The 26,032-nt window shown below is 45.2% G+C and overlaps 1 protein-coding gene across 4 annotated transcripts in view; it reads left to right on the top strand.

The window, feature by feature from the left end:
• Window positions 1-26,032, top strand: part of LOC115105207 (actin filament-associated protein 1-like 1) — a 41,758-nt gene that overhangs the window by 9,872 nt on the left and 5,854 nt on the right. For 2 of the 4 annotated variants that reach the window (XM_065007178.1, XM_065007177.1), the window contains exons 1-8: window positions 9,272-9,390; window positions 18,648-18,773; window positions 18,932-19,015; window positions 19,158-19,243; window positions 19,328-19,448; window positions 19,561-19,659; window positions 19,774-19,985; window positions 20,160-20,432. In XM_065007178.1, coding sequence (XP_064863250.1) covers window positions 9,354-9,390; window positions 18,648-18,773; window positions 18,932-19,015; window positions 19,158-19,243; window positions 19,328-19,448; window positions 19,561-19,659; window positions 19,774-19,985; window positions 20,160-20,432 — 1,038 coding nt within the window. In that variant the 5' untranslated portion in view covers window positions 9,272-9,353. Of the gene's footprint in view, window positions 1-9,271; window positions 9,391-18,647; window positions 18,774-18,913; window positions 19,016-19,157; window positions 19,244-19,327; window positions 19,449-19,560; window positions 19,660-19,773; window positions 19,986-20,159; window positions 20,433-26,032 lie in introns of those variants that run through there. The other 2 variants (XM_029626953.2, XM_029626950.2) reach the window with 2 other exon arrangements.

Below are 26,032 nucleotides of genomic sequence, written 5' to 3'. Positions count from 1 at the left end.
GGGAGTCTGTCCTGTCCTTGGTTGTGTACTGTAGGGAGGACAGGGCAGGTCAAACCAGAACACATAGCTCTCTTTCCTCTCAGCTCTCTCACATAGCTCGCTATTCTCCTCGACTGGAGACCATCGTTGTGTGCAGATATATCTCCCTAAGCTTTGGTCTGGAGAGCACATTACTGGACAGCGAGATAGGAGACATACAGCAATGTGATATCATTAAGACTTACAGACAGAGATAGAATCAGCTGATCTTATGTGCGATGCAAAGGTAAAAGAAGGTGATGGGATTAAGGCAATGATGAAGTGCATTTTGGATGTAGCAGGGACGAGCGTATAGGAATAGGAAGCAAAAGGGTTGATAGAAGCTGCTTCATCAGCCTAGACGGGAAATCTCAGCTGCAGGACATAAGGTGCTGATCGTGGACTATAGAAAAAGGAGAGCCGAACAGGCCCCCATTAACATCGACGGGACTGAAGTGGAGCGGGTTGAGAGTTTCAAGTTCCTTGGTGTCCACATCACCAACAAACTAGCATGGTCCAAACACACCAAGACAGTTGTGAAGAGGGCATGACAACACATTTCCCCCCTCGGGAGACTGAAAAGATTTGGCATGGGTCCCCAGATCCTCAAAAAGTTCTACATCTGCACCATCGAGAGCATCCTGACTGATTGCATCACCGCCTGGAATGGCAACTGTTCGGCATCTGACAGTAAGGCACTACATAGGGTAGTGCCTACGACCCAGTACATCACTGGAGCCAAGCTTCCTGACATTCAGGACCTATATGCTAGGCCGTGTCAGAGGAAGGCCCAAAAAATTGTCAGAGACTCCAGCCACCCTAGTCATAGACTGTTCTCTCTGCTCTCGAACAGCAAGCGGTACCGAAAGGCTCCTTAACAGCTTCTACCCCCAAGCCATAAAACTGCTGAACAATTAATTTACAATTAATTTACATTGACCCCCCCACACACACACACACACCTCACCCCCTTTGTTTTTACACTGCTGCTACTCGCTGTTTATTATCTATGCATAGTCACTTTACAAATTACCTCGACTAACCTGTAGCCCCGCACATTGACTCGGTACCGGTGCCGCCTGTATATAGCCTCGTTATTGTTATGGAAATGTATTGTGTTACTTTTTGATTGATTCGATTTATTTAGTAAATATTTTATTGACTATTTCTTGAACTGCATTGTTGTTTGATTTAATATCCATGTACCCATAATGCGGATGGATGCCTCTGAACTGCACACAGCTGCCTCCCAACGCCTCTGCACATATCAGCTACAGTGTGTGTGTGTGTGTGTAGGTTTGTGTTGTTTTTTTTTGTTCTAGTTTCTAACATTGCCTTGTCGCCCTTTCCTTTTTTGTGTGAGCCAGGTGTATAAAATTTGAGCACACAAATATGCCATCTCCATAGACAAACATTGGCAGTAGAATTGTCTTACTGAAGGCTCAGTGACTTTCAACGTGGCACCGTCATAGGTTGCCAACGAGTCTATTCGTCAAATTTCTGCCCTGCTAGAGCTGCCCCGGGCAACTGTAAGTGCTGTTATTGTCACACCCTGATGTGTTTCACCTGTCTTTGTGATTTTCTGCACCCCCCTCCAGGTGTTGCCAATCTTCACCCATTATTCCCTGTGTATTTATACCGGTGTTCTCTGTTTGTCTGTTGCCAGTTTGTTTTGTTTGTCAAGTCAACCAGCGTTTTTTGTATCAGCTCCTGCTTTTCCACAGTCTCTCTTTTCTCATCCTCCTGGTTTTGACCCTTGCCTGTCCTGACCCTGAGCCGCCCGCCTGACAGCTCTACATGCCCCTGACCCTGAGCCTGCCTGCCATCCTGTACCTCTGCCCCTGTTATAAACATTGTTACTTCGACACAGTCTGCATCTGGGTTTTACCTTTATCCTGATAGTTATTGTGAAGTGGAAACGTCTAGGAGCAACAATGGCTTAGCCACGAAGTGATAGGCCACAACAGCTCACACAACGGGACTGCCGAGTGCTGAAGCTTGTAGCGTGTAAAATCTGTCTCTCCTCGGGTGCAACATTCAATACCAAACTGCCTCTGTTCATCGGGATCTTAATGAAATGGGTTTCAAAGGCTGAGCAGCCCAACACAAGCTTAAGATCACCATGCGCAATGCCAAGCATTGGCTGGAGTGGTGTAAAGCTCGCCACCATTGGACTCTGGAGAAGTGTGAACGTGTTCTCTGGAATGATGAATCATGTTTCATCATCTGGCAGTCCGATGGATGAATTTGGGTTTGGCAGATGCCAGGAGAACGCTACCTGCCCGAATACATAGTGCCAACTGTAAAGTTAGGTGGCAGAGGAATAATTGTCTGGGGCTATTTTTCATGGTTTGGTCTAGGCCCCTTAGTTCCAGTGAAGGGAAATCTTAACACTACAGCATACAATGACATTCTAGACGATTCTGTGCTTTCAACTTTTTGGCAACAGTTTGGGGAAGGCCCTTACCTGTTTCAGCATGACAATGGCCCCGTGCACAAAGTAAGGTCCATACAGAAATGGTTTGTCGAGATCGGTGTGGAAGAACTTGACTGGCCTGCACAGAGGCCTGACCTCAACTCCAACGAATACCTTTGGGATCAATTGGAACGCCGACTGCGAGCCAGGCCTAACCGCCCAATATCAGTGCCTGACCTCATTACTGCTCTTGTGGCTGAATGAGTGCAAGTCCCCTCCCAGAAAAGTGGAGGCTGTTATAGCAGCAAAGGGGGGACCAACTCCATATTATTGCCCATGATTTTGGAATGAGATGTTCAGGGAGCAGGTGTACACATATCTTTGGTCATGTACAGTGCCTTGCGAAAGTATTCGGCCCCCTTGAACTTTGAGACCTTTTGCCACATTTCAGGCTTCAAACATAAAGATATAAAACTGTATTTTTTTGTGAAGAATCAACAACAAGTGGGACACAATCATGAAGTGGAACGACATTTATTGGATATTTCAAACTTTTTTAACAAATCAAAAACTGAAAAATTGGGCGTGCAAAACAACTTTCTTCTGAAACTCGTCAGTCTATTCTTGTTCTGAGAAAGGAAGGCTATTCCATGCGAGAAATTGCCAAGAACCTGAAGATCTCATACAACGGTGTGTACTCCCTTCACAGAACAGCACAAACTGTCTTGAACCAGAACAGAAAGAGGAGTGGAGGCCCCGGTGCACAACTTAGCAAGAGGACAAGTACATTAGAGTGTCGAGTTTGAGAAACAGATGCCTCACAAGTCCTCAACTGACATCTTCATTAAACACCAGTCTCAACGTCAACCGTGAAGAGGCGACTCCGGGATGCTGGCCATCTAGGCATCTTCCCCCTGCCCTGTACTATAATGATAGGGTTGTAACATAATGAAGAGTGGGTAATGACCAAATGTTTGGTCTTGACAAGTAAGGGTGGGTAATGAAGAAAAATATAATTAAAATGAAACAAAAAGGAGATATGACTGACATGCATTTTTCTACGGCTGGCCATGCTTTCCACCTGGCTTCCCCTACCCCAGTCAACAGCCCTGCACTCCCCACAGCAAGTTGCCCATGCCTCTCCGATTTCTCCTTCACCCAAATCCAGAGAGCTGATGTTCTGAAAGAGCTGCAAAATCTGTACCCCTACAAATCTGCCAGGGTAGACAATCTGGATCCTCTCTCTAAAATGATCTGCCGAAATTGTTGCAACCCCTATCACTAGCCTGTTCAACCTCTCTTTCGTATCGTCTGAGATTCCCAAAGATTGGAAAGCTGCAGTGGTCATCCCCCTCTTCAAAGGGGGAGACACTCTAGACCCAAGCTGCTACAGACCTATATCTATCCTACCCTGCCAAGTTTACAAACAGATTACCAACAATTTAGAATCTCACCATATCTTCTCCGCTATGCAATCTAGTTTCAGAGCTGGTCATGGCTGCACCTCAGCCACGCTCAAGGTCCTAAATGATATCATAACCACCATCGATAAGAGACATTACTGTGCAGCCGTATTCATCGACCTGGCCTAGGCTTTCGACTCTGTCAATCACCACATTCTTATTGGCAGACTCAACAGCCTTGGTTTCTCAAATGATTGCCTCACCTGGTTTACCAACTACTTCTCTGATACAGTTCAGTGTGTCAAATCGGAGGGCCTGTTGTCCGGACCTCTGGCAGTCTCTATGGGGGTGCCACAGGGTTTAATTCTCGGGCTGACACTGCTCTGTATACATCAATGATGTCGCTATTGCTGCTGGGGATTCTCTGATCCACCTTAACGCAGACGACACCATTCTGTATACTTCTGGCCCTTCGTTGGACACTGTGTTAACTAACCTCCAGACGTGCTTCAATGCCATACAACTCTCCTTCTGTGGCATCCAACTGCTCTTAAATGCAAGTAAAACCAAATGCATGCTCTTCAACCGATCACTTCCCGCACCTGCCCACCCGTCCAGCATGAAATCAAATCACATTTATTTATATAACCCTTCGTACATCAGCTGATATCTCAAAGTGCTGTACAGAAACCCAGCCTAAAACCCCAAACAGCAAGCAATGCAGGTGTAGAAGCACGGTGGCTAGGAAAAACTCCTTAGAAAGGCAAAAACCCAGGAAGAAACATAGAGAGGAACCAGATTATGAGGCGTGGCCAGTCCTCTTCTGGCTGTGCCGGGTGGAGATTATAACAGAACATGGCCAAGATGTTCAAATGTTCATAAATGACTAGCATGGTCAAATAATAATAATCACAGTAGTTGTCGAGGACTGATTTGGCAGGCGAAAACCTCTCTGGACGGCTCTAACTTAGAATATGTGGATAACTACAAATAACTAGGTGTCTGGTTAGACTGTAAACTGTCCTTCCAGACTCACATTATGCATCTCCAATCCAAAATGAAATCTAGAATCGGCTTCCTATTTCGCAACAAAGCATCCTTCACTAATGCTGCCAAACATACCCTCATAAAACTGACCATCCTAAAGATCCTCGACTTCGGCGATGTCATTTATAAAATAGCCTCCAACACTCTACTCAACAAATTGGATGCAGTCTATCACAGTGCCATCCGTTTTGTTACCAAAGCCCCATATACTACCCACCACTGCGACCTGCACGCTCTCGTCGGCTGGCCCTCGCTTCACTCTCGCCGCCAAACCCACTGGCTCTAGGTCATTTACAAGTCTCTGCTAGGTCAAGCCCCGCCTTATCTCAGCTGACTGGTCACCATAGCAGCACCCACCCGTAGCATGCGTTCCAGCAGGTAAATCTCACTGGTCACCACCAAAGCCAATTCATCCTTTGGCCGCCTTTCCTTCCAGTTCTCTGCTGCCAATGACTGGAACGAACTGCATAAATCACTGAAGCTGGAGACTCATATCTCCCTCACTAGCTTTAAGCACCAGCTGTCAGAGCAGCTCACAGATCACTGCACCTGTACATAGCCCATCTGTAAACAGCCCATCCAACTACCTCATCCCCATACTGTATTTATTTATTTATCTTGCTCCTTTGCACCCCAGTATCTCTACTTGCACATTCATCTTCTGCACGTCTATCATTGCAGTGTTTCATTTATATATTGCAATTACTTTGCCACCATGGCCAATTTATTGGGTTAACTCCCTTATACTACCTCATTTGCACTCTCTGTATATAGACTTTTTGTTTTCCTTTTTTTTCTATTGTAATATTGATTGTATGTTTGTTTATTCCATGTGTAACTCTGTGTTTGTATGTGTATGTGTCGAACTGCTATGCTTTATCTTGGCCAGGTCACAGTTGCAAATGAGAACTTGTTCTCAACTAGCCTACCTGGTTAAATAAAGGTGAAATATATATATATATATTTTAAATGCAAGCCTAATGCCTAACCAGTTAAAAATAGGATAGCTGTAGGATCCATATTTTGTCGATTGTTCATTACTTTCATCACTGTGTAAATGTCCTGGACCTTAGGAAATATAATTGTAACAAGTTCAATGCTCAGCGATAACAGTAATATTGTTCCTTGTACAAGAGGGGGGTCCTCCTCACTGCCTTAAGCTGAGGGCAGCATCATAGCCATAGGCTAGGACTGAGATGCGGCTTTTTTTAATTTTTATTATTCTTTTTTTTTCACCTTTATTTAATTAACCAGGTAGGCTAGTTAAGAACAAGTTCTCATTTGCAACTGCGACCTGGCCAAGATAAAGCATAGCAGTGTGAACAGACAACACAGAGTTACACATGGAGTAAACAATTAACAAGTCAATAATACAGTAGAAAAAAGGAGAGTCTATATACATTGTGTGCAAAAGGCTTCATCTACCGCTTGACAAAACTCATCTTGACCTTCCAGATCACAACACACATTTTCCCACAGCCAAGGATTCTCAAGACTTCTTCGATGAGCACGTCAAGCCCAACACACAAGGGGACAAGCCGACAGATGGAACCTCATGACTGGCTCATTATGCAGGTATGCTATCCACAATATTGGATAGCATACCTGCATCTCAGTCTTAGCATGCTTAGCCGGGATCTCATCTCGTTGTAGGTCTCCCCCTGTTTAGCAATTTGGCACATAGGTCTGGGTAGATGCTGATCCTCTTCCCGCAGCAAGGTAAACAATTCGCCGCTTGACTTCAAACGTGTGGATCCGCACAATCATACATACGAGATCTGCTGCGGAGTTGACCTGTGCGATGCCCAGTGTTATTCAGCAACATTAGGACCCAGCTTCTCCTGCCCGAACACTTCATAGAAAAGATTGCTCGTGAAGGAAGTGACTAGCACATTGAATTTACGGGAATGATTTTCGAGTGATTCCGTTTTCTCTTTGAGGAATTTGTGTTATTCCTTCCAACTTCGCTTGTGCTGTTTCTTGGTCATGGAGCCGCACCTCTGTCACATTGGCGGTCTTCTCCAGGCTTTCCACTTTGGTTGAATAGGTATCCCCTTTAGCAGTGAGCACTGCCAATGATTCATTCACCGGTTTTATTTGTAAATGGAGGGCAGAGGTAAACACCTCACGAACAATCTCAAGTGTAGTAGCGGCCAGCTCTTTCTGTTGTCTGGTGTTGAGAGCCACCGTGTTCCCACAGTTGAATTGTGGCCGGACAAATTCTAGATGCTGGAGCCTAATAAACCTACTAGTTATTTATTGTCACACAATGAATGTCCCACGCCCTGACATGATGTTAAGTATTGACAAGTTTTAAGAAATGCGTTTGTTAATTTATAGTAATTTGCAGAAGAAAGCCACGAAAAAAAGCCACGCGTTTCAATGCATGCCGCCAGAACCACAACTCACCGGACTGCATTGTCCCCGTTTCTTCAAGAGCATTGTCATTGTTTCATTTTGGCCCTTGTCTGGACAATGGTGCGGAAAGGCTGAATGAAAGGGGCTTGAATGAAGGCTCAGGATAACCTCCCCTCTCTGTGTTTGTGACCTATCCAGTGTAGGATGTAGCTTTGTTGAATTACTGGAGACATTACGGTTGTCACTACCCCTTGGCGGTGTCTACTTTGGCTCTGTTGGATTTGCACAAAGATCTTTGGTAAGTACTTGTAAATATAAGAGGCTGTCTGTTTCTTTGTTAGTGGTAGCATCAGTGCTGGTCAGTTGGCTGAATTGACATTACTTTTACCATAAGCCAACTTTGATGATACTGGATAAAGTTCTCAGGGGAGAGAGTACACGTCAGGTTTCATGGTCTTAGCTGACAGCTCCGTGATCTGGGATTGTTGACAGTTGACAGGCAAGGCTTTGTTGACCTGAACTCACAGAACCACGGCAGGGGTCAAAAGTCATAGTGTTCAATCACTCTGTGTAGGTGTGGCTGCAGGGGAACGTGACTAGATGAGGCCTCTCTGAGCACTGTGACTGTACTAAACTAACTGTAACACCACCATGATCCCCCGTCCAGGCAGGCTGACACACTTCCCAGAGGTGTGTAGGATTGAGGGTGTTGCATGGGAACGCGAGCAGCGCGGAAACTGGGCGGAAGGGTGGACGGGCCCCTTTCTGCCCCAGGCAGTAGGGTTCACACACAGACAATGGAGCCCTGGAGACCCAGGGCCGTGGAGTTGTGATTGCACCCCACACCGCTAAAATAACACACACATCCTACCCGCACCGCTTAGCCTGCTTCCGCTCCGCTCCCCTTTTCCTCTTTTTCCTCATCCTTGTATCCTCATACACACATACTGTAGTATATTCATGCACTCTCCTTCTCTCTTACACACTCTTTCACACACACACACACACACACACACACACACACACACACACACACACATCTCTTTTGTATAGCAGCAGAACTCCGTTTTTTTCTTATTTTGTTTGGCTTCATTTCCTTGTTTCAAGGGGAAGGAAACCGACCATTCTCTGTGGAAACAATCTGCTGTCCTTCAAACGTCTCTCAATAAATTAGAGTGAAATTCCATCTGCTTACTGTGAGAGAAAAAAAGTCAGCAGCCATTCATTAGCTTACAAACAGTCTATCTAAAGACACACTCAAACGACAAGTATTTTTTAAAAGACGGAACCAAAGGAGCAGTGAAGCTGATTCATATGCACATGAAGCTCCCTGGTATGTCTGAGTGTTGAGTCTAGTTGAGGTGCTGTCCTGCTGTGAGTGTGTTGGCAGGTATTTGGCTCAGCTCAGTCAGCGGCTTTTGGGGTCACCATGGTTTCCTTGTGTGTCGGCTGTAGCCGTGAGGACGTGTCAGAGTGTGTCAGTGTGGTGAGCTGTTAGAGAGAGGCAGCAGTGTCAAGGTCACTGGATCATCCTCACCCCCCACTGGATATTCTCTCTGGAGCGAGAAACCCAACCCAACGCTATTCTTGTTGGATGGAAACCTTTTACTGACTGACTATGCACGCAATGAGACATCCATGGTGGTTTCTTAGACATTGCCCAGTGATCTGTCATGTAATTGCGAGTCGATAACCCCATCACATCATCTCCAGCAGAAGTCACTTACTTCATAAATCATTGAGCTTTGACTATCATCCCCTTCCTTTTTTTGTGATCCAGTTTCAACCACCAGAGACCAGACCCTGGGAAGTGGAACTCCTCAAAGAGAAATAGAGATGAAAGTCTTTTTGAGTAGTTCCACCCCCCAGAGGGAAAGAGAGAGGGAGGAAGAGAGAGTATAGGAGGTGGGCTGTAACAGCGGGAGAGTCAATAATTTGAGCCCAGCCTACTGTATACCACAATACCAGGGAAGGAGAGAGGGAGTGAGGGTGAGGGTGAATGAGAGTGACACCTCAGCCGAACTGTGTGTTTAGAGCTCTGCAATCCCAGAGACAAGCACAGCTGATGTGTGGATTACCACAGCAATTCTCACTGGAGCTGTTTTTGGAAAATGGTGGGCTTCTCTTCCTCTTCAGCTGTTGAAGCCGGTAAGTAACCAAATTGACTGCATGCCTGCATTATACTTGGTCTTGGCAGCCCGCTATTTGTCCCTCAGTGGTCTGTGTGTGTTGTGTTTGTCCCAGTCGCTCAAGACTGTAACATTTGAGTTGGAAATACATTAAAAGTATGTGGGCACGCCTTCAAGTTAGTGTATTAGTCTTTTTCAGCCACACCTGTTGCTGACAGGTGTATAAAACCGAGCACACAGCCATGAAATCTACATAAACAAACATTGGCAGTAGAATGGCCCATACTGAAAAGCTCAATGACTTTCAATGTGGCACCGTCATAGGATGCCAACAACCGTTCCAGCAAGTCAGTTCATCAAATTTCTGCCCTCCTAGAGCTGCCCTGGTCAACTGTGAGTTGTGACGTGGAAATATCCAGGAGCAACAATGGCTCAGCCGCGAAGTGGTAGGCCACACAGGCTCACAGAAAGGGACTGCCGAGTGGTGAAGCATGAAGCGCGTAAAATCATCTGTCCTCGGGTGCAACACTCACTACCGAGTTCCACACTGCCTCTGGAAGCAACGTCAGCACAAGAACCGTTTGTCTGGAGCTTCATGAAATGGGTTTCCATGGCTGAGGAGCCGCAAACAAGCCTAAGATCACCATTTGCAATGCCAAGCGTTGGCTGGAGTGGTGTAAAGCTTGCCGCCATTGGACATTTCCCCATCTGGCAGTCCGACAGACAAATCTGGGTTAGATGGATGCCAGGAGAATGCTACTTGCCCTAATGCAAAGTGCCAAGTGTAAAGTTTGGTGGAGGAGGAATAATGATCTGGGGCTGTTTTTGATGGTTCGGGCTAGGCCCCTTAGTTCCAGTGAAGGGAGATCTTAAAGCTAAAGCATACAATGACATTCTAGACAATTCTGTGCTTCCAACTTTATGGCAACAGTTTGGGGAGTGTCCTTTCCTGTTTCAGCATGATAATGCCACCGTGCACAAAGCGAGGTCGATACAGAAATGGTTTGTTGAGATTGGTGTAGAAGAACTTGACTGGCCTGCACAGGGCCCTGACCTCAACCCCATTGAACAACTTTGGGCTGAATTGGAACACCGACTGCAAGCCAGGCCTAATCACCCAACATCAGTGTTTGACCTTACTAATGCTCTTGTGGCTGAATGGAAGCATATCCCTGCAGCTATGTTCCAACATCTAGTGGAAAGCCTTCCCCCGGAGAGTGGCAGGAAATGGGGGACCAACTCCCTATTAATGGCCATGATTTTGGAATTAGGTATTCGACGAGTGTGTGTCCACATACTTTCGGGCCATGTGGTGTAGTTGTCTGTGTGTAGATTGTGTGTACAGTCTTATCAGAGGTCCTACTGAACACTGTATCTCCACTTCCTGAGGCTATGTGGACGTTTTCTCAACTAATTATCTCAGACCCTGTCTACTTTTCAGACAGAGTTCTGTTTTGATAGGACCAATTCATTTCCCTTGCTCGTTCAGTCATTCATTTCGACGTTGGTGTGTTATGACAGAGATATCTGTTTTACGTCTTGATGCCTGCCATGTTTCTCTGGATAGCTGTGTTCTAATACAAACCGTCCAAGTTCATCTCACGAAAAATTTTGCCAGTCAAGGCCCTTTAGACATACAAAGACAATTTTATGAACGAATCCGGTGTTGTTACATGCTGGAGCTCTGTCATGTTAATTAGGTACCTTCTGTGTGGTATAACCTGAATGTTGCCTCAACTGTTCAAATAAGCTGACCAGGCAACGTCTGACTCTCTGACCACCCCAGACATTACGGCACCCCACTTCTAAACAACACTCTTACTGGGCTATATTCAGACGATTGCGAAATCATATTAACTCATAGTGTGTGTGTTTTGTGCTGAACTTGTTTGCCCTTGTTTCAGAGGTAGGCCTAATGGTTTTGTTGTGTTATGATGGAGTAACTGCTGGCAATGCAGACATTCAAGAGAGCAGACCGCTTTTGATAAGATTGTGGAAGATCCTGACTGTGCTAACATAACCTTACAATTAGACTTGTTTCCACATGAATGCATCTGCTCATAGAGCACTTCAGGTCTGTGCTTTGAGGCATGTAAGACATGGTGAAGGTCCAGTGGGAAGAGAAATGAAACACTTTAACCGACAGGTTGTTTGATCTGCTATGAGCAGAGATAAAGACAACAACCTTTTGGACTAAAGCAAACGAAACAGTCCCATATTGTAGTGATTAGACCAGGGGAAAACATCTCTCAGATCCAGAGACCTCAAAGAAAAACAGGTGGTCTTGAGATTACTGAGATTACTGTCTGCACACGCTGAGTTTTTCAGTCTCTTCCCTATCACTGTGTGTGTGTGTGTGTGTGTGTGTGTGTGTGTGTGTGTGTGTGTGTGTGTGTGTGTGTGTGTGTGTGTGTGTGTGTGTGTGTGTGTGTGTGTGTGTGTGTGTGTGTGTGTGTGTGTAATGCTCCTCTCCAGGAGAGACCCAGGTCCAGTGACTGGTACTGCAGTTCTGGTGTCTCTTCACTCAGCTCCAGGAATGCCCCACTAAATCAAATCGAATCAAATCAAATTTATTTATATAGCCCTTCGTACATCAGCTGATATCTCAAAGTGCTGTACAGAAACCCAGCCTAAAACCCCAAACAGCAAGCAATGCAGGTGTAGAAGCACGGTGGCTAGGAAAAACTCCCTAGAAAGGCCAAAACCTAGGAAGAAACCTAGAGAGGAACCAGGCTATGTGGGGTGGCCAGTCCTCTTCTGGCTGTGCCGGGTGGAGATTATAACAGAACATGGCCAAGATGTTCAAATGTTCATAAATGACCAGCATGGTCAAATAATAATAATCACAGGCAGAACAGTTGAAACTGGAGCAGCAGCACGGCCAGGTGGACTGGGGACAGCAAGGAGTCATCATGTCAGGTAGTCCTGGGGCATGGTCCTAGGGCTCAGGTCCTCCGAGAGAGAGAAAGAAAGAGAGAAAAAGAGAATTAGAGAGAGCATACTTAAATTCACACAGGACACCGGATAGGACAGGAGAAGTACTCCAGATAAAACAAACTGACCCTAGCCCCCCAACACATAAACTACTGCAGCATAAATACTGGAGGCTGAGACAGGAGGGGTCAGGAGACACTGTGGCCCCATCCGATGACACCCCCGGACAGGGCTAAATAGGAAGGATATAACCCCACCCACTTTGCCAAAGCACAGCCCCCACACCACTAGAGGGATATCTTCAACCACCAACTTACCATCCTGAGGCAAGGCCGAGTATAGCCCACAAAGATCTCCGCCACGGCACAACCCAAGGGGGGGCGCCAACCCAGACAGGAAGATCACATCAGTGACTCAACTCACTCAAGTGACGCACCCCTCCTAGGGACGGTATGAAAGAGCCCTAGTAAGCCAGTGACTCAGCCCCTGTAATAGGGTTAGAGGCAGAGAATCCCAGTGGAAAGAGGGGAACCGGCCAGGCAGAGACAGCAAGGGCGGCTCGTTGCTCCAGAGCCTTTCCGTTCACCTTCACACTCCTGGGCCAGACTACACTCAATCATATGACCCACTGAAGAGATGAGTCTTCAGTAAAGACTTAAAGTTTGAGACCGAGTTTGCGTCTCTCACATGGGTAGGCAGACCATTCCATAAAAATGGAGCTCTATAGGAGAAAGCCCTGCCTCCAGCTGTTTGCTTAGAAATTCTAGGGACAATTAGGAGACCTGCGTCTTGTGACCGTAGCAGGACCAAATCAGAGAGATAGGTAGGAGCAAGCCCATGTAATGCTTTGTAGGTTAGCAGTAAAACCTTATAATCTACAGATAAGATAAGAGATGTGAAGCCTCTCATCTACTGAGAGAAACAACTGATCACCAGGGTAGCTGATGAGCAGATGTTTCTGTATAATGAAATGGTCCTGTCATGGGTTTGAGCGTGCCAGGAAGAGAGGTGTGGAAATTCATCCAAAATGTGTAATCCAAAATCTGGAGTTCATTCAATCCAAGATGGCGTAGCAGTCGGAAGCGTGTCTTCTCCTGTCCTGTTCCATGTATATATTGTTTTCTTCGTATATATATTTCGTATAGATTTTAATCTCACTTTCCATCTACGGACTGACAATACTCTCCTGCAACCTGCCTCACCCAATGTGTTACAGATCTGCTATTTTTATACTTTAGAACCGGAACCCCTTTCAGAAGCTAGCCAGCTAACTAGCTACTAGCTAGTAGTCAGTTAGCCAATGCTAGCGGTCCTCAACGTTAACTCGGATATCAGCCGGCCTCAACCCGGTCAATTCCTGCCAGTCTGCACAGCTCGATATCAACCCCGAGCATATCGGACTGCTTTTTTTCTACCACCGGATTCCTACCGCAAGGTCTGCACCTTTACACCGGAACATCGCAGCTAGCTAGCTGCTATCCGAGTGGTTACTCCTGGTGAACGTCTTGTCCCGAAGCAAGCACCAGTTAGCCTGGAGCTAGCCTGGAGCGAGCCAAAGAGGTCCACCAGCCAATTCTTGGGCTCTTTTACAAATTGGCCTGGACCCTTTACTGCAAACATGGAGCCCTGCCGATCCATCACGACTGGTCTGCCGACGTAACCGTCCGAGGTGGTCTCAACAGGCTCTTTCGTTGCGACGTCACCGGATGCCCATCTGCTATCCCCGGGCCCGCTAGCTGTCTGAATCGCCGTGTCTCCAGCTCGCATAGTGTAGCAGCGACTACGGAGTTGGCTCCTTGACTCATCTAGTGCTACTCATTGGACCCTATGATCACTCAGCTACACATGTCTCTCCCTAATGTCAATATGCTTTGTCTATCGCTGTTTTGGTTAATGATTATTGTCTTATTTCACTGTAGAGCCCCTAGCCCTGCCCAATATGCCTTAGATAGCCCATTTGTTCCAACCCCACACATGCGGTGACCTCACCTGGATTAACTGGTGCCTCTAGAGACAAAACCTCTCTCATCGTCACACAATACCTAGGTTTACCTCCACTGTACTCACATCCTACCATATCCTTGTCTGTACATTATGCCTTGAATCTATTCTCCCGCGCCCAGAAATCTGCTCCTTTTACTCTCTGTTCCAAACGCACTAGACGACCAGTTCTTATAGCCTTTAGCCATACCCTAATCCTACTCCTCCTCTGTTCCTCTGGTGATGTAGAGGTTAACCCAGGCCCTGCAGCCCCCAGCAACACTCCCATTCCTCAGGTGTTCTCATTTGTTGACATCTGTAACCGTAAAAGCCTTGGTTTCATGCATGTTAACATTAGAAGCCTCCTCACTAAGTTTGTTTCATTCACTGCTTTAGCACACTCCGCCAACCCTGATGTCCTAGCCCTGTCTTAATTATGGCTTAGGAAGGCCACCAAAAATCCCAAAAAACATCTTCCGACAAGATAGAACTGCCAAAAGATGCAGAGTTGCAATCTACTGCAGAGAGAGCCTGCAGAGTTCTGTCATTACTATCCAGGTATGTGCCCAAACAATTTGAGCTTCTACTTGTAAAAATCCACCTTTCAAGAAACAAGTCTCTCACCATTGTCGCTTTTTATAAACCTCCTTCAGCCCCAAGCTGTAGCCTGGACTTCAAATGTGAATTGATTGCCTCCTATCTATCTTCAGAGTTCATACTGTTAGGTGACCTAAACTGGGATATGCTTGACACCCCGGCCGTCCTACAATCACACATATTATTAAGGAACCTACCCGGTACAACCATGGGGCACCCTCTTAGATATCATCTGAACCAACTTGCCCTCCAAATACACCTCTGCTGTCTTCAACCAGGATCTCAGCAATCACTGTCTCATTGCCTGCGTGCGTGATGGGTCCGCGGTCAAACGACCACCCCTCAACACTGTCAAACGCTCCCTAAAACACTTCAGCGAGCAGGCCTTTCTAATCGACCTGGCCCGGGTATCCTGGAAGGATATTGACTTCATCCCGTCAATAGAGGATGCCTGGTTGCTCTTTAAAAGTGCTTTCCTCACCAACTTAAATAAGCCTGCCCCATTCAGAAAATGTATAACTAAGACCAGACATAGCCCTTGGTTCACCCCAGACTTGACTGCCCTTGACCAGCACAAAAACATCCTGTGGCGTTCTGCATTAGCATCGAATAGCCCCCGCGATATGCAACTTTTCAGGGAAGTCAGGACCCAATATACCAATACAGTCAGTTTGGAAAGCTAAGGCTAGCTTTTTTTGGGGGGGGTTGTTGAATTTTACCACTTTTTCTCCCCAATTTCATGGTATCCAATTGTTTAGTAGCTACTATCTTGTCTCATCGCTACAACTCCCGTACGTGCTCGGGAGAGACGAAGGTTGAAAGTCATGTGTCCTCCGATACACAACCCAACCAAGCCGCACTGCTTCTTAACACAGCGCGCATCCAACCCAGAAGCCAGCCGCACCAATGTGTCGGAGGAAACACCGTGCACCTGGAAACCTGGGTTAGCACGCACTGTGCCCGGCCCGCCACAGGAGTCGCTGTTGCGTAATGAGACAAGGATATCCCTACTGGCCAAACCCTCCCTAACCCGGACGACGCTAGGCTAATTGTGCGTCACCCCACGGACCTCCCGGTCGCGTCCGGTTACGACAGAGCCTGGGCGCAAACCCAGAGTCTCTGGTGGAAGAGCTGGCGCTGCAGTACAGAGCCCTTAACTACTGCGCTCCCCGGGAGGCCCCAAGGCTAGCTTTTTCAAACAGAAATTTGCATCCTGTAGCACTAATTCCAAAAAGTGTTTGGACACTGTAAAGTCCATGGAGAATAAAAGCACCTCCTCCCAGCTGCCGCAGCAGCATTGATTGGAATGCTGCCGCGGTCATCCCCCTCTTCAAAGGGAGAGAAACTCTAGACCCAAGCTGTTATAGGCCTATATCCATCCTGCCCTGCCTTTCTAAAATCTTCAAAAGCCAAGTTAACAAACAGATCACCAAACATTTAGAATCCCACCGTACCTTCTCCACTATTCAATCTGGTTTCCGAGCTGGTCATGGGTGCACCTCAGCCACGCTCAAGGTCCTAAATAATATCATAACCGCCATCGATAAAAGACAGTACTGTGCAGCCGTGTTCATCGACCTGGCCAAGGCTTTCGACTCTGTCAATCACCATATTCTTATCGGCAGACTCAATAGCCTTGGTTTCTCAAATGACTACCTCACCAACTACTTCTCAGATAGAGTTCAGTGTGTCAAATCGGAGGGCCTGTTGTCCGGACGTATGGTAGTCTTTATAGGGGTGCCACAGGGTTCTTATCTCTGTATACATCTATGATGTCGCTATTGCTGCTGGGGATTCTCTGATCCACCTCTACGCAGACGACACCATTCTGTATACATCTGGCCCTTTTTTGGACACTGTGTTAACAAACCTCCAAACAAGCTTCAATGCCACACAACACTCCTTCTGTGGCCTTCAACTGCTTTTAAATGCTATTAAAACTAAATGCATGCTTTTCAACTGATTGTTGCCGGCACCCGCCTGCCCGATTAGCTTCACTACTCTGGACTTAAAATATGTGGACAACTACCAAAAGGTGTCTGGTTAGACTGGTAACTCTCCTTCCAGACTCACCCATAAGCATCTCCAATCCAAAATTAAATCTAGAATTGGCTTCCTATTTCGCAACAAAGCATCCTTCACTCATGCTGCCAAACCTACCCTCGTAAAACTGAAAAATCCTACCGATCCTTGACTTCGGCGACGTCATTTACAAAATAGCCTCCAACACTCTTTTGCCACCAAAGCCCCATATAGTACCCACCACAGCTACCTGCATGCTCTCGTTGGCTGGCAGGTGTAGCCTAGTGGTTAGAGTGTTGGGCTAGTAACCGGAAGGTTGCAAGTTCAAATCCCCAAGCTGACAAGGTACAAATCTGTCGTTCTGCCCCTGAACAGGCAGTTAGTTAACCCACTGTTCCTAGGCCGTCATTGAAAATAAGAATCTGTTCTTAACTGAGGTAAAATAAAAAAATTAAAATTAAAATATATTCATCGCCAAACCCACTGGCTCCAGGTCATCTATAAGTCTTTGCTAGGTAAAGCCCCGCCTTATCTCAACTCACTGGTCACCATAGCAGCACGCACTCCAGCAAGTATATTTCACTGGTCATCCCCAAAGCCAACACTTCCTTTGTCCGCCTTCCTAATCTGCTGCCAATGACTGGATGAATTGCAAAAATCATTGAAGCTGGAGTCTCCCTCTCTAACTTTAAGCATCAGCTGTCAGAGCAGCTTGCCGATCACTGTATCTGTACACAGCCAATCTGTAAATAGCACACCCAACTATCTCATCCCCATGTTGTTATTTATCCTCTTGCTCTTTTGCTCCCCAGTAATTCTACTTGCACATCTATCACTCCAGTGTTAATGCTAAATTGTAATTATTTCACCTATTTTACCTCTTTGGCCTATTTATTGCCTTACTCTTCTAAATTTGCACACACTGTACATAGATTTTTCTATTGTGTTATTGACTGTACATTTGTTTATGTGTAACTCTGTGTTGTTGTTTTTGTCGCACTGCTTTGCTTTATCTTGGCCAGGTCGCAGTTGTAAATGAGAACTTGTTCTCAAATGGCCTACCTGGTTAAATAAAGGTGAAATCAAATTTAAATAAAATTTGGACACTGCTGAGAAGTTCTCAGGGATAGACATTAAAGGTTGCTCTATTTCCTGGGCTAAGTGACCTGAGCAGGGGATGTTTTTATTACTGATAACAACCAGGATGCAAAGAATTCCAGTAGTCTGGTCTTTCTGGTTTATTTCCCTGCATGTAGTTTAAAATAGCTACTTAACATTTACGGCTAAGTGATCATAATCTTCGGGCAACCAAAAACACTCCTAACTTGCCCAATGGGCGAATGCCTCTCAGACCTTAAAGGGTTACTTCAGGATTGTATCTACTTAAACAGAGTCAGATGAACACATGGATACCATTTGTATGTCTCTGTGTCCGGTATGAAGGAAGTTATAGGTGGTTAGCACAATGACTGTCAATCATTGATTCTGCTTTTGTGACTATCATACCCGTTTATTGCATTAATCTGCCAGACCCCACATTAATTATTATATTGTCTAGGTTCTTCCAGCCACCGTGTCTATATAACCAGATATCTGAGGTTAGCTCTTCCCAAAGCCACTTATGTTGTCAGCACAGAGTTGACCTATGAATATAGATTTGCTCAGTAATTTTATTGTACAATCTCTTGAAATTGTCTCTCATTGTTTCATACATGACCTCTGACCTGTGTTCTTTCCCACCAGCGATGGAGTACCTGGTGAGTGAACTGAATGTGTTGCTGAAGCTGCTGGACCATGAGAGTGTGAGCACAGCCACAGCAGAGAAGATGAGTGTGATCCGGAGCCTACTGGGGCAGCTGCAGCCATCAGGTGAGTGTGCGTGTGTGTTCCAAGGGGATGTTAATCGTCGACCATGTCATCGACACCCAGAAAGCAGTTGTTGTTGGGGGTTAACTGCCTTGCTCAAGGTCAGAATGGCAGATTTTTGTTCATTTTTTCCATGTTCTCAGTTTTCTTCTCTGTTAAAGTGAATGGATCAGACTTCGTATACATGAACACTTCCCTTTATGGAAATGGCACCAGCTTTGTGGAATCTTTGTTTGAGGAATTGGGTGAGTTAAATATCATATCTGTATTATTTCATATGGCAGAAGGAGAACTTGCTAGACAATCCTAGTATACAATAGCACATTATTTAATTCTTAAAGGAAATCTTGAAAATGATTTTATATTTTATTGTCCCACTCCCAACAGATTGTGACCTGCATGAGCTCAGAGCCTCCCCAGAAGAACTGAAGGATCAGGTAGAGGAGAAAACCTCCAAAATACTGCCGTCGAAAGTAAGATAGCCTTTTTGTCTATACTATATAATTGCGTCTGTAACACATTTGTTATTTTGCCTAACCCTAACCCTTTTCCCCCAGAGTCCCACTGACACCCCCCCTCCTCTGCCAACCACCCCTCCACCAGAGGACTACTATGAGGAGGCAGTGCCCCTGGACCCTGGCACGGTGCCCCAGTACATCACCAACATCGCCACATGCAGTGAGTACTCACATTTCCTCCCAACAGTCACCTATAACCATCTGAAGTCATTGTCCATACACATTGTTATTATTAGGTTACATCTAATCTGTTACCTCCTGCTTCCTTCTAGTCAGCTCAAGTCCCCCAAATTCCATTGAAGATGCATACTATGAAGACGCTGACAACAACTACCCCACCACCCGAATCAATGGCCCGCGCAAGAACTCCTGTGAGTATGAAACCGGAACACCCTGTTGAGATGAATGTGTTTGTGTGCTCTATTTGCATATTAGGAGGGAGAGAGGAGGAACCTTCTTATCCATTAACCTTTGTTTTTCTCCAGATGCTGATTCAGATGCGCTGAGCAGCTCCTATGAGTCGTATGATGAGGAGGATGAGGAGGCGAAGGGCCAGGACAGGACTCGGCGGTGGCAGTCAGAGGAGAACTCTGTGGGCCCCATGAAGGACTGTCGCATCTGTGCCTTCCTGCTGCGCAAGAAACGCTTCGGACAGTGGGCAAAACAGCTGACCGTTGTCCGTGACAACAGATTACAGGTAGGACAACAGGAACTTTTCTGCATGTGTTTATGATTAAATGTTTATTACACACCAGGGCTGAGGTAACTTAGACACATTTTGACATAAGTGATATGCAGTGAAATTTTTTTTTTTTTTTACAAGTTCCTTGTAAAGTATGAAAAGCTATTGTTTGTGTGTCTTTCTCTGCAGTGCTACAAGAGCATCAAAGACAGCAGCCCACACATTGATCTGCCGCTGAACCTGTGTAACGTCATCTACATCCCCAAAGAGGCACGCCGCAAGAAGCACAAGCTGCGTTTCTCCCTGCCTGGGGGAGAGGCCTTGGTGCTGGCTGTCCAGAGCAAGGAACAGGCGGAGCGATGGCTCAAGGTGATCCGGGAGGTGGTCAGTCAGGCCAGCAGCAATGACGGATTAGAGGGCTCCTCCTCTCCTATGATCCAGAGGAAGAAAGATCTGGACAAGGTGGGCTGCCCCTCAGTAACCCCGTTGGCTACCACACTCAGCCTATAGATCTGTAATCCAACACACTGTATGCACTGAACAGACCCCTATGGGCCCCCCTGTTTTCCTCAAACAGACTCAGACACTCTGGGAACTGGTGCTATGTTTAACATCCACATATATCACCTTGCTGCGGTAACCAGACAAACAAAGAGGTGTGATGGGTCCGCACTCAAAAAGATGTCACATAAAGCTTCCTGCATACTTTTTCTTCTTTTCTTTTCACCGCATCAGGGATAGTGTACACAGACGTTTTGGCTTCACAGCCTTCTTCAGAGTGTAGGTACAGTTTTCTTTTCATTTAAAGAAGAATTTGTAAAGGACAACATATAAGTAGCAGGTGCTTCTAATCAGGGTTTGCCACTCATCTGCCAATCAGGGACGGGTCTTTTCTGGTCTACCTGTATACAAATTAGTCAGAAAGAAGCACGGAGTTAAAGGGTATGGCAGTGGGCACGAAGGGCAACTCTCAAATCAATCGCCCCAGGTGTCCGCTCACCTGAATATATCACATCCATTCATGAGTTAGCCCACCACATAGGACATCAGGCAAAGCTGTTCATGAATATGTGGGTCCAACTCATAAACAACATAAAATCTGATATGGATAGTATTCTTGTATAACAGTATAATTGAGGCTTATAGGAAGGAGGTGAAATCGAAATCTTTAAGATAGAGAATTTGATTTATATATCCACATGGCTTCTCTTTGGAGTCATTTGTTGTCCCAGTAAATAACCAGACAGAATGAAAACAGTCCAGTGAAGAGACAGACAGACATACTCCCTGTTTTGACACCCCTGGTGTAACACTGCCTGATCTTTATCAGTTCATGATGGTGTGTTTACTCAGTGTCAACACTCGATAGGAGGGGGGTTGACGCTCATGCTGCCTTGCTGACTGTGGGAAGGAAACAGCTGTCAAAGTAAAGGGCTAGCAATCAGCAACTGAAACTCCACATAGAGGAAAACAGAGTGATTTCATTACAGCCTAAATGTATGGCTTTGGACAGGCTTTGGACAGACAGACTGTTGAACCCATTTCAGGATTATTCTGAGACGATAATGGCTTTTATGTCCTAGCTGGAAATTGTTCTCTCGTTGCAGGGTCTACAGTTGAAGTCGGAAATGTACATGCACCTTAGCCAAATACATTTAACCACAGTTTTTCATAATTCCCGACATTTAATCCTACAAAAAATTTAGTTCAGTTAGGATCGCCACTTTATTTTAAGAATGTGAAATGTCAGAATAATAGTAGAGAGAATGATTTATTTCAGCTTTTATTTCTTTCATCACATTCCCAGTGGGTCAGAAGTTTACATACACTCAATTAGTATTTGGTAGCATTGCCTTTAAATTGTTTAACTTGGGTCAAACGTTTCGGGTAGCCTTCCACAAGCTCCCACCATAAATTGGGTGAATTTTGGCCCATTCCTCCTGACAGAGATGGTGTAACTGACTCAGTTTTGAAGGCCTTGCTCGCACACGCTTTTTCAGTTCTGCCCACAAATTTTCAATAGGATTGAGGTCAGGACTTTGTGATGGCCACTCCAATAACTTGACTTTGTTGTCCTTAAGCCATTTTCTCACAACTTTGGAAGTATGCTTGGGGTCATTGTCCATTTGGAAGACACATTTGCGACCAAGCTTTAACTTCCTGACTGATGTCTTGAGATGTTGCTTCAATATATCCACATAATGTTCCTCCCTCATGATGCCATCTATTTTGTGAAGTGCACCAGTTCCTCCTGCAGCAAAGCACTCCCACAACATGATGCTGACACCCCCGTTCTTCACGGTTGGGATGGTGTTCTTTGGCTTGCAAGCCTCCCCCTTTTTCCTCCAAACATAACAATGGTCATTATGGCCAAACAGTTCTATTTTTGTTTCATCAGAGCAAAGGACATTTCTCAAAAAAGTATGATCTTTGTCCCCGTGTGCAGTTGCAAACCGTAATCTGTCTGTAAACAATTGTTAGAAAAATTACTTGTGTCTTGCACAAATTAGATGTCCTAACCGCCTTCCAAAACTATAGTTTGTTAACAAGAAATTTGTAGGAGTTGTTGAAATGGTTGAAAATGTATTTTTAATGACTCCAACCTAAGTGTATGTAAACTTCCAACTTCAACTGTGTGTGGATGCGTGTGTGTTTTAAGTTTTTTTTTTTTTTTCAATTTAAAGTTACAAAACACATTCCACATTCACAGATGTGACAGGCTTAAACAAATTAAAATAAAAAGTCCAAATATAATAGTACATTTGAAAAAATTAAAATAAAATTAAAATGAAAGAAAGTCAAATAAAAACACTTATTTTTCTTAATCTATTTATTTTCCTTGGTGCAACCCCCTGTGTTTTCCATTGGAAAGGACAAAGTGTCTTCATAGAGCTGGTGAGTGTAATATTGAGAGGGCAGACAGTGGATTTGTTAAAATTGATCTTATAACCTGAAAACTTGCCATACTGAGCAATTGTGTCTAAAATGAGAGGGAGGGATTTCTCAGGGTTGGATATGTAGAGCAAGACATCATCCACGTAAAGCGAAATCTTGTGCTGCAGGCCGCCTGCAGAAACACCCATAATACTTGGATTGCTCCTTATCAGCTCTGCCAGAGGCTCCGCCCCCAACAAGTAGAGCAGGGGGGACAGCGAGCACCCTTGTCTTGTGCCCCGTTCCAGAGGGAATCTGTCAGAGTTCAGTCCATTAGTAGTCACCATGGCATTTGGATGAGAGTATAGTGATTTGATCCATTTAATACAATTTGGGACAATATTGAACTTTTCTAAGACTGAAAACAGAAAGCTCCACTCCATCCGGTCAAACGCCTTCTCAGCATCCAGTGAAGCCAGCAGGACAGGGGTCTTCTGTGCGTTTACTTGATCAATAATATCAAAAAGACGGAGAATGTTATCAGAAGAGTATCTGTCTCTAATAAATCCAGTTTGGTCCGCTTTTATTATTTTGGGAAGAAGAGTGTTTAGTCTTTTGGCGAGCAATTGGGTAATTATTTTATAGTCAAAATCCAACAAGCTTATGGGCCGGAAGGACGAGCAGGATAGGGGGTCCTTGTCCTTTTTTAGCAACACTGTAATGCGGGCTGTGTGCATTGAGTCTGGGAGAACTCCGTTTTTGCAAAAATCCTCCAGCATTGGCATGAAGATAGGGCGGAGCTGGGGCCAAAAAGCTTTGTAGAACTCTCTGGGGAATCCATCTGGGCCTGGGGACTTATTAGGTGGCATGGAGGTAATTGCCTCCAGGATCTCCTCAGGAGTGAAGGGGGGGGGGGGTTGAGATCTTCTTGGTCGGTCACTGATAGTTTAGGTAGCGAGATTCCCTCTAGGAAAGAGTGGAGTTCTGCCTCCGTGTGTTTTCTCTCAGAGGTGTATAGTTTGCAGTAAAAATCATGAAAAGTTAAATTGATCTTTTTTTGGGTCGTATGTGACCTCGTCCTCTGCTGTTTGGATAGCCATGATTGTAAGCTCTGACTGCTCCTTTTTTAATTGGTAAGCAAGCAATCTACTGGGCCTATTGCTATACTCATGGTATTTCTGTTTAGTAAAGAAAACCTTTTTTTTTAATCTCCCGAGTGTAGTCCAAATTCAGTTTGGCTTTGGCTGCTTTAAGATGACTCCAGGAGGTGCTGTCTGGGGATTGTTTATGTATTATTTCACAGCATTCCAGCTCCCTCTCAAGATCTAGCCTGTGTGCTTCCATTGCTTTTTTCTTAGATGAAGCATATGCGATTAGATGACCTCTTAGTGTGGCTTTAGCAGCGTCCCACATTGTGGCCGGAGAAACAGGAGAATCTTTGTTGTCTTGTGTGTAGTTGTCTATCCATGTAGTTACCAATGTATGGAACACTTCATTTGATAGCATGGAGGTGTTGAATTTCCAGCTCTTTGACCTCGGGATGTTTTTGCAGAGGTCAAAGCGGAGGTGGACAAAGGCGTGATCTGAAAGTGCTATGGGTCCGATTGTACATGTGGCTGAATTTATGAAACTCTTTGGGATAAAAATGTAATCTATACGGGAGTAGGTGTTATGGACATTAGAGTAGTATGTATAGTCCATAGATGAGCTATTAGTCTCTCTCCAGATATCTATCAGTCCCATCTCTTTAGTAAGAGAGTTCAACATCTTTGCAGATCTAGCATTTGTGGTGGGTTCTTGAGATGATTTGTCTAGGGTTGGGTTAAGTGTACAATTAAAGTCTCCGGCCACCACGCCAAAGGAGACACAATGCTCATTGAACAGGGTTATCATTTTTGACATGAAGGCAGGAGTATCTGTGTTAGGGGCGTATATGTTTAATATAGTATTTGGTTGACCATATAGTGACCCAGTTATCAAAATAAATCTCCCCTCCGGATCAGATATGTTTTTGTCAATTATGAATGGAACATTTTTATGGATAAGTATGGCTGTGCCTCTACTGTTTGATTTGAAAGATGAGAAATACACCTGTCCCACTCAAGCTCTGCGGAGTTTGGCATGTTCAGCATCACAGAGGTGTGTCTCTTGTAATAGCGCGATGTCTGCTTTTTCCTTTTTTAGAGCACATAGTATCTTTTTCCGTTTTATTGCATGCCCTAGACCATGGCAGTTCCATGTCAATAGATTTAAGGTACTAGTCATCGTCATCGAACAGTAATCGAACTTTAGTGCAAGTCATCACTGGGTAAAAGTGAATAGTAGTTACAGCTGCGTTCACATAAAAGGAAAATAAATGGTGTACATAAAATAATAATCTCTGAACACCTCAGCCGAGTTCCCAAACAACTCGACACATCCCGTTGGATCTATTACCCCCCGCTCAGTCTCAATTCTGTGTTCCGAATAAAACAAAAACCGGGAACAGTTAGCAACGCACAACGTCTCCCTCTCCCCACCAAAGAAATGCCTCATCCTCTCCACCCCGCATTGAGTAAATGACACAGTTGCCCTCGTCCAGACCACAGTAAAAAATAAAATCAATAGCCCAGCCTACATATACCTCTCCCAAGGGACATAGGAAACCCTGAGTAGCAACAATAGCAACAAAAAAACAGGGAAATAAAAGTAGGCTGAAACATTAGTAGGCCTAGGTTAGGCTATACAGCCCATCCCTCTCAGTTAAAGGAAAATAAATATAAATTGGACGGCTATAATGACATTTAGGGGGTGGGTCTCTGGATATCGGCTATATGTTGTCTTACCTCCTTTAGTAATGGCATTAATCGCATTTAGTCATTGGTCTGTTTCTCATTGACCAGGATTGTCTTTCAAAAAAAGTTTTGCCTCTTCGGGAGTTTTGAAGTGTCGTAAGGCTCCTTGGTGAAGAATCCTGAGCTCGTTTGGGTATTTGAATCCCCTGAAGATGCCTCGGTCAATTGAGTATTTCTCCACTTCGTCAAACTCTCGTCGCTTTCGGCGTATTCCAGCTGACAGGTCCTGGTGTAAAGCGAGTTTGGCGTTTCCCACTGTGATGGTGTTGTTTTTCGCCGTCTGTAGGACTCGTTCCTTGACGGTGAATCTCAGGAAACGTATGGTGATTGGGCGCGGTGGTTGTCTGGCTGCTG

This window comes from Oncorhynchus nerka, linkage group LG22, assembly GCF_034236695.1.
Source record: "Oncorhynchus nerka isolate Pitt River linkage group LG22, Oner_Uvic_2.0, whole genome shotgun sequence".
Classification (NCBI taxonomy): Eukaryota; Metazoa; Chordata; class Actinopteri; order Salmoniformes; family Salmonidae; genus Oncorhynchus; species Oncorhynchus nerka.
The sequence above is the reverse complement of the archived record's forward strand: the minus strand, read 5'-3'. Positions and strand labels throughout refer to the sequence as shown.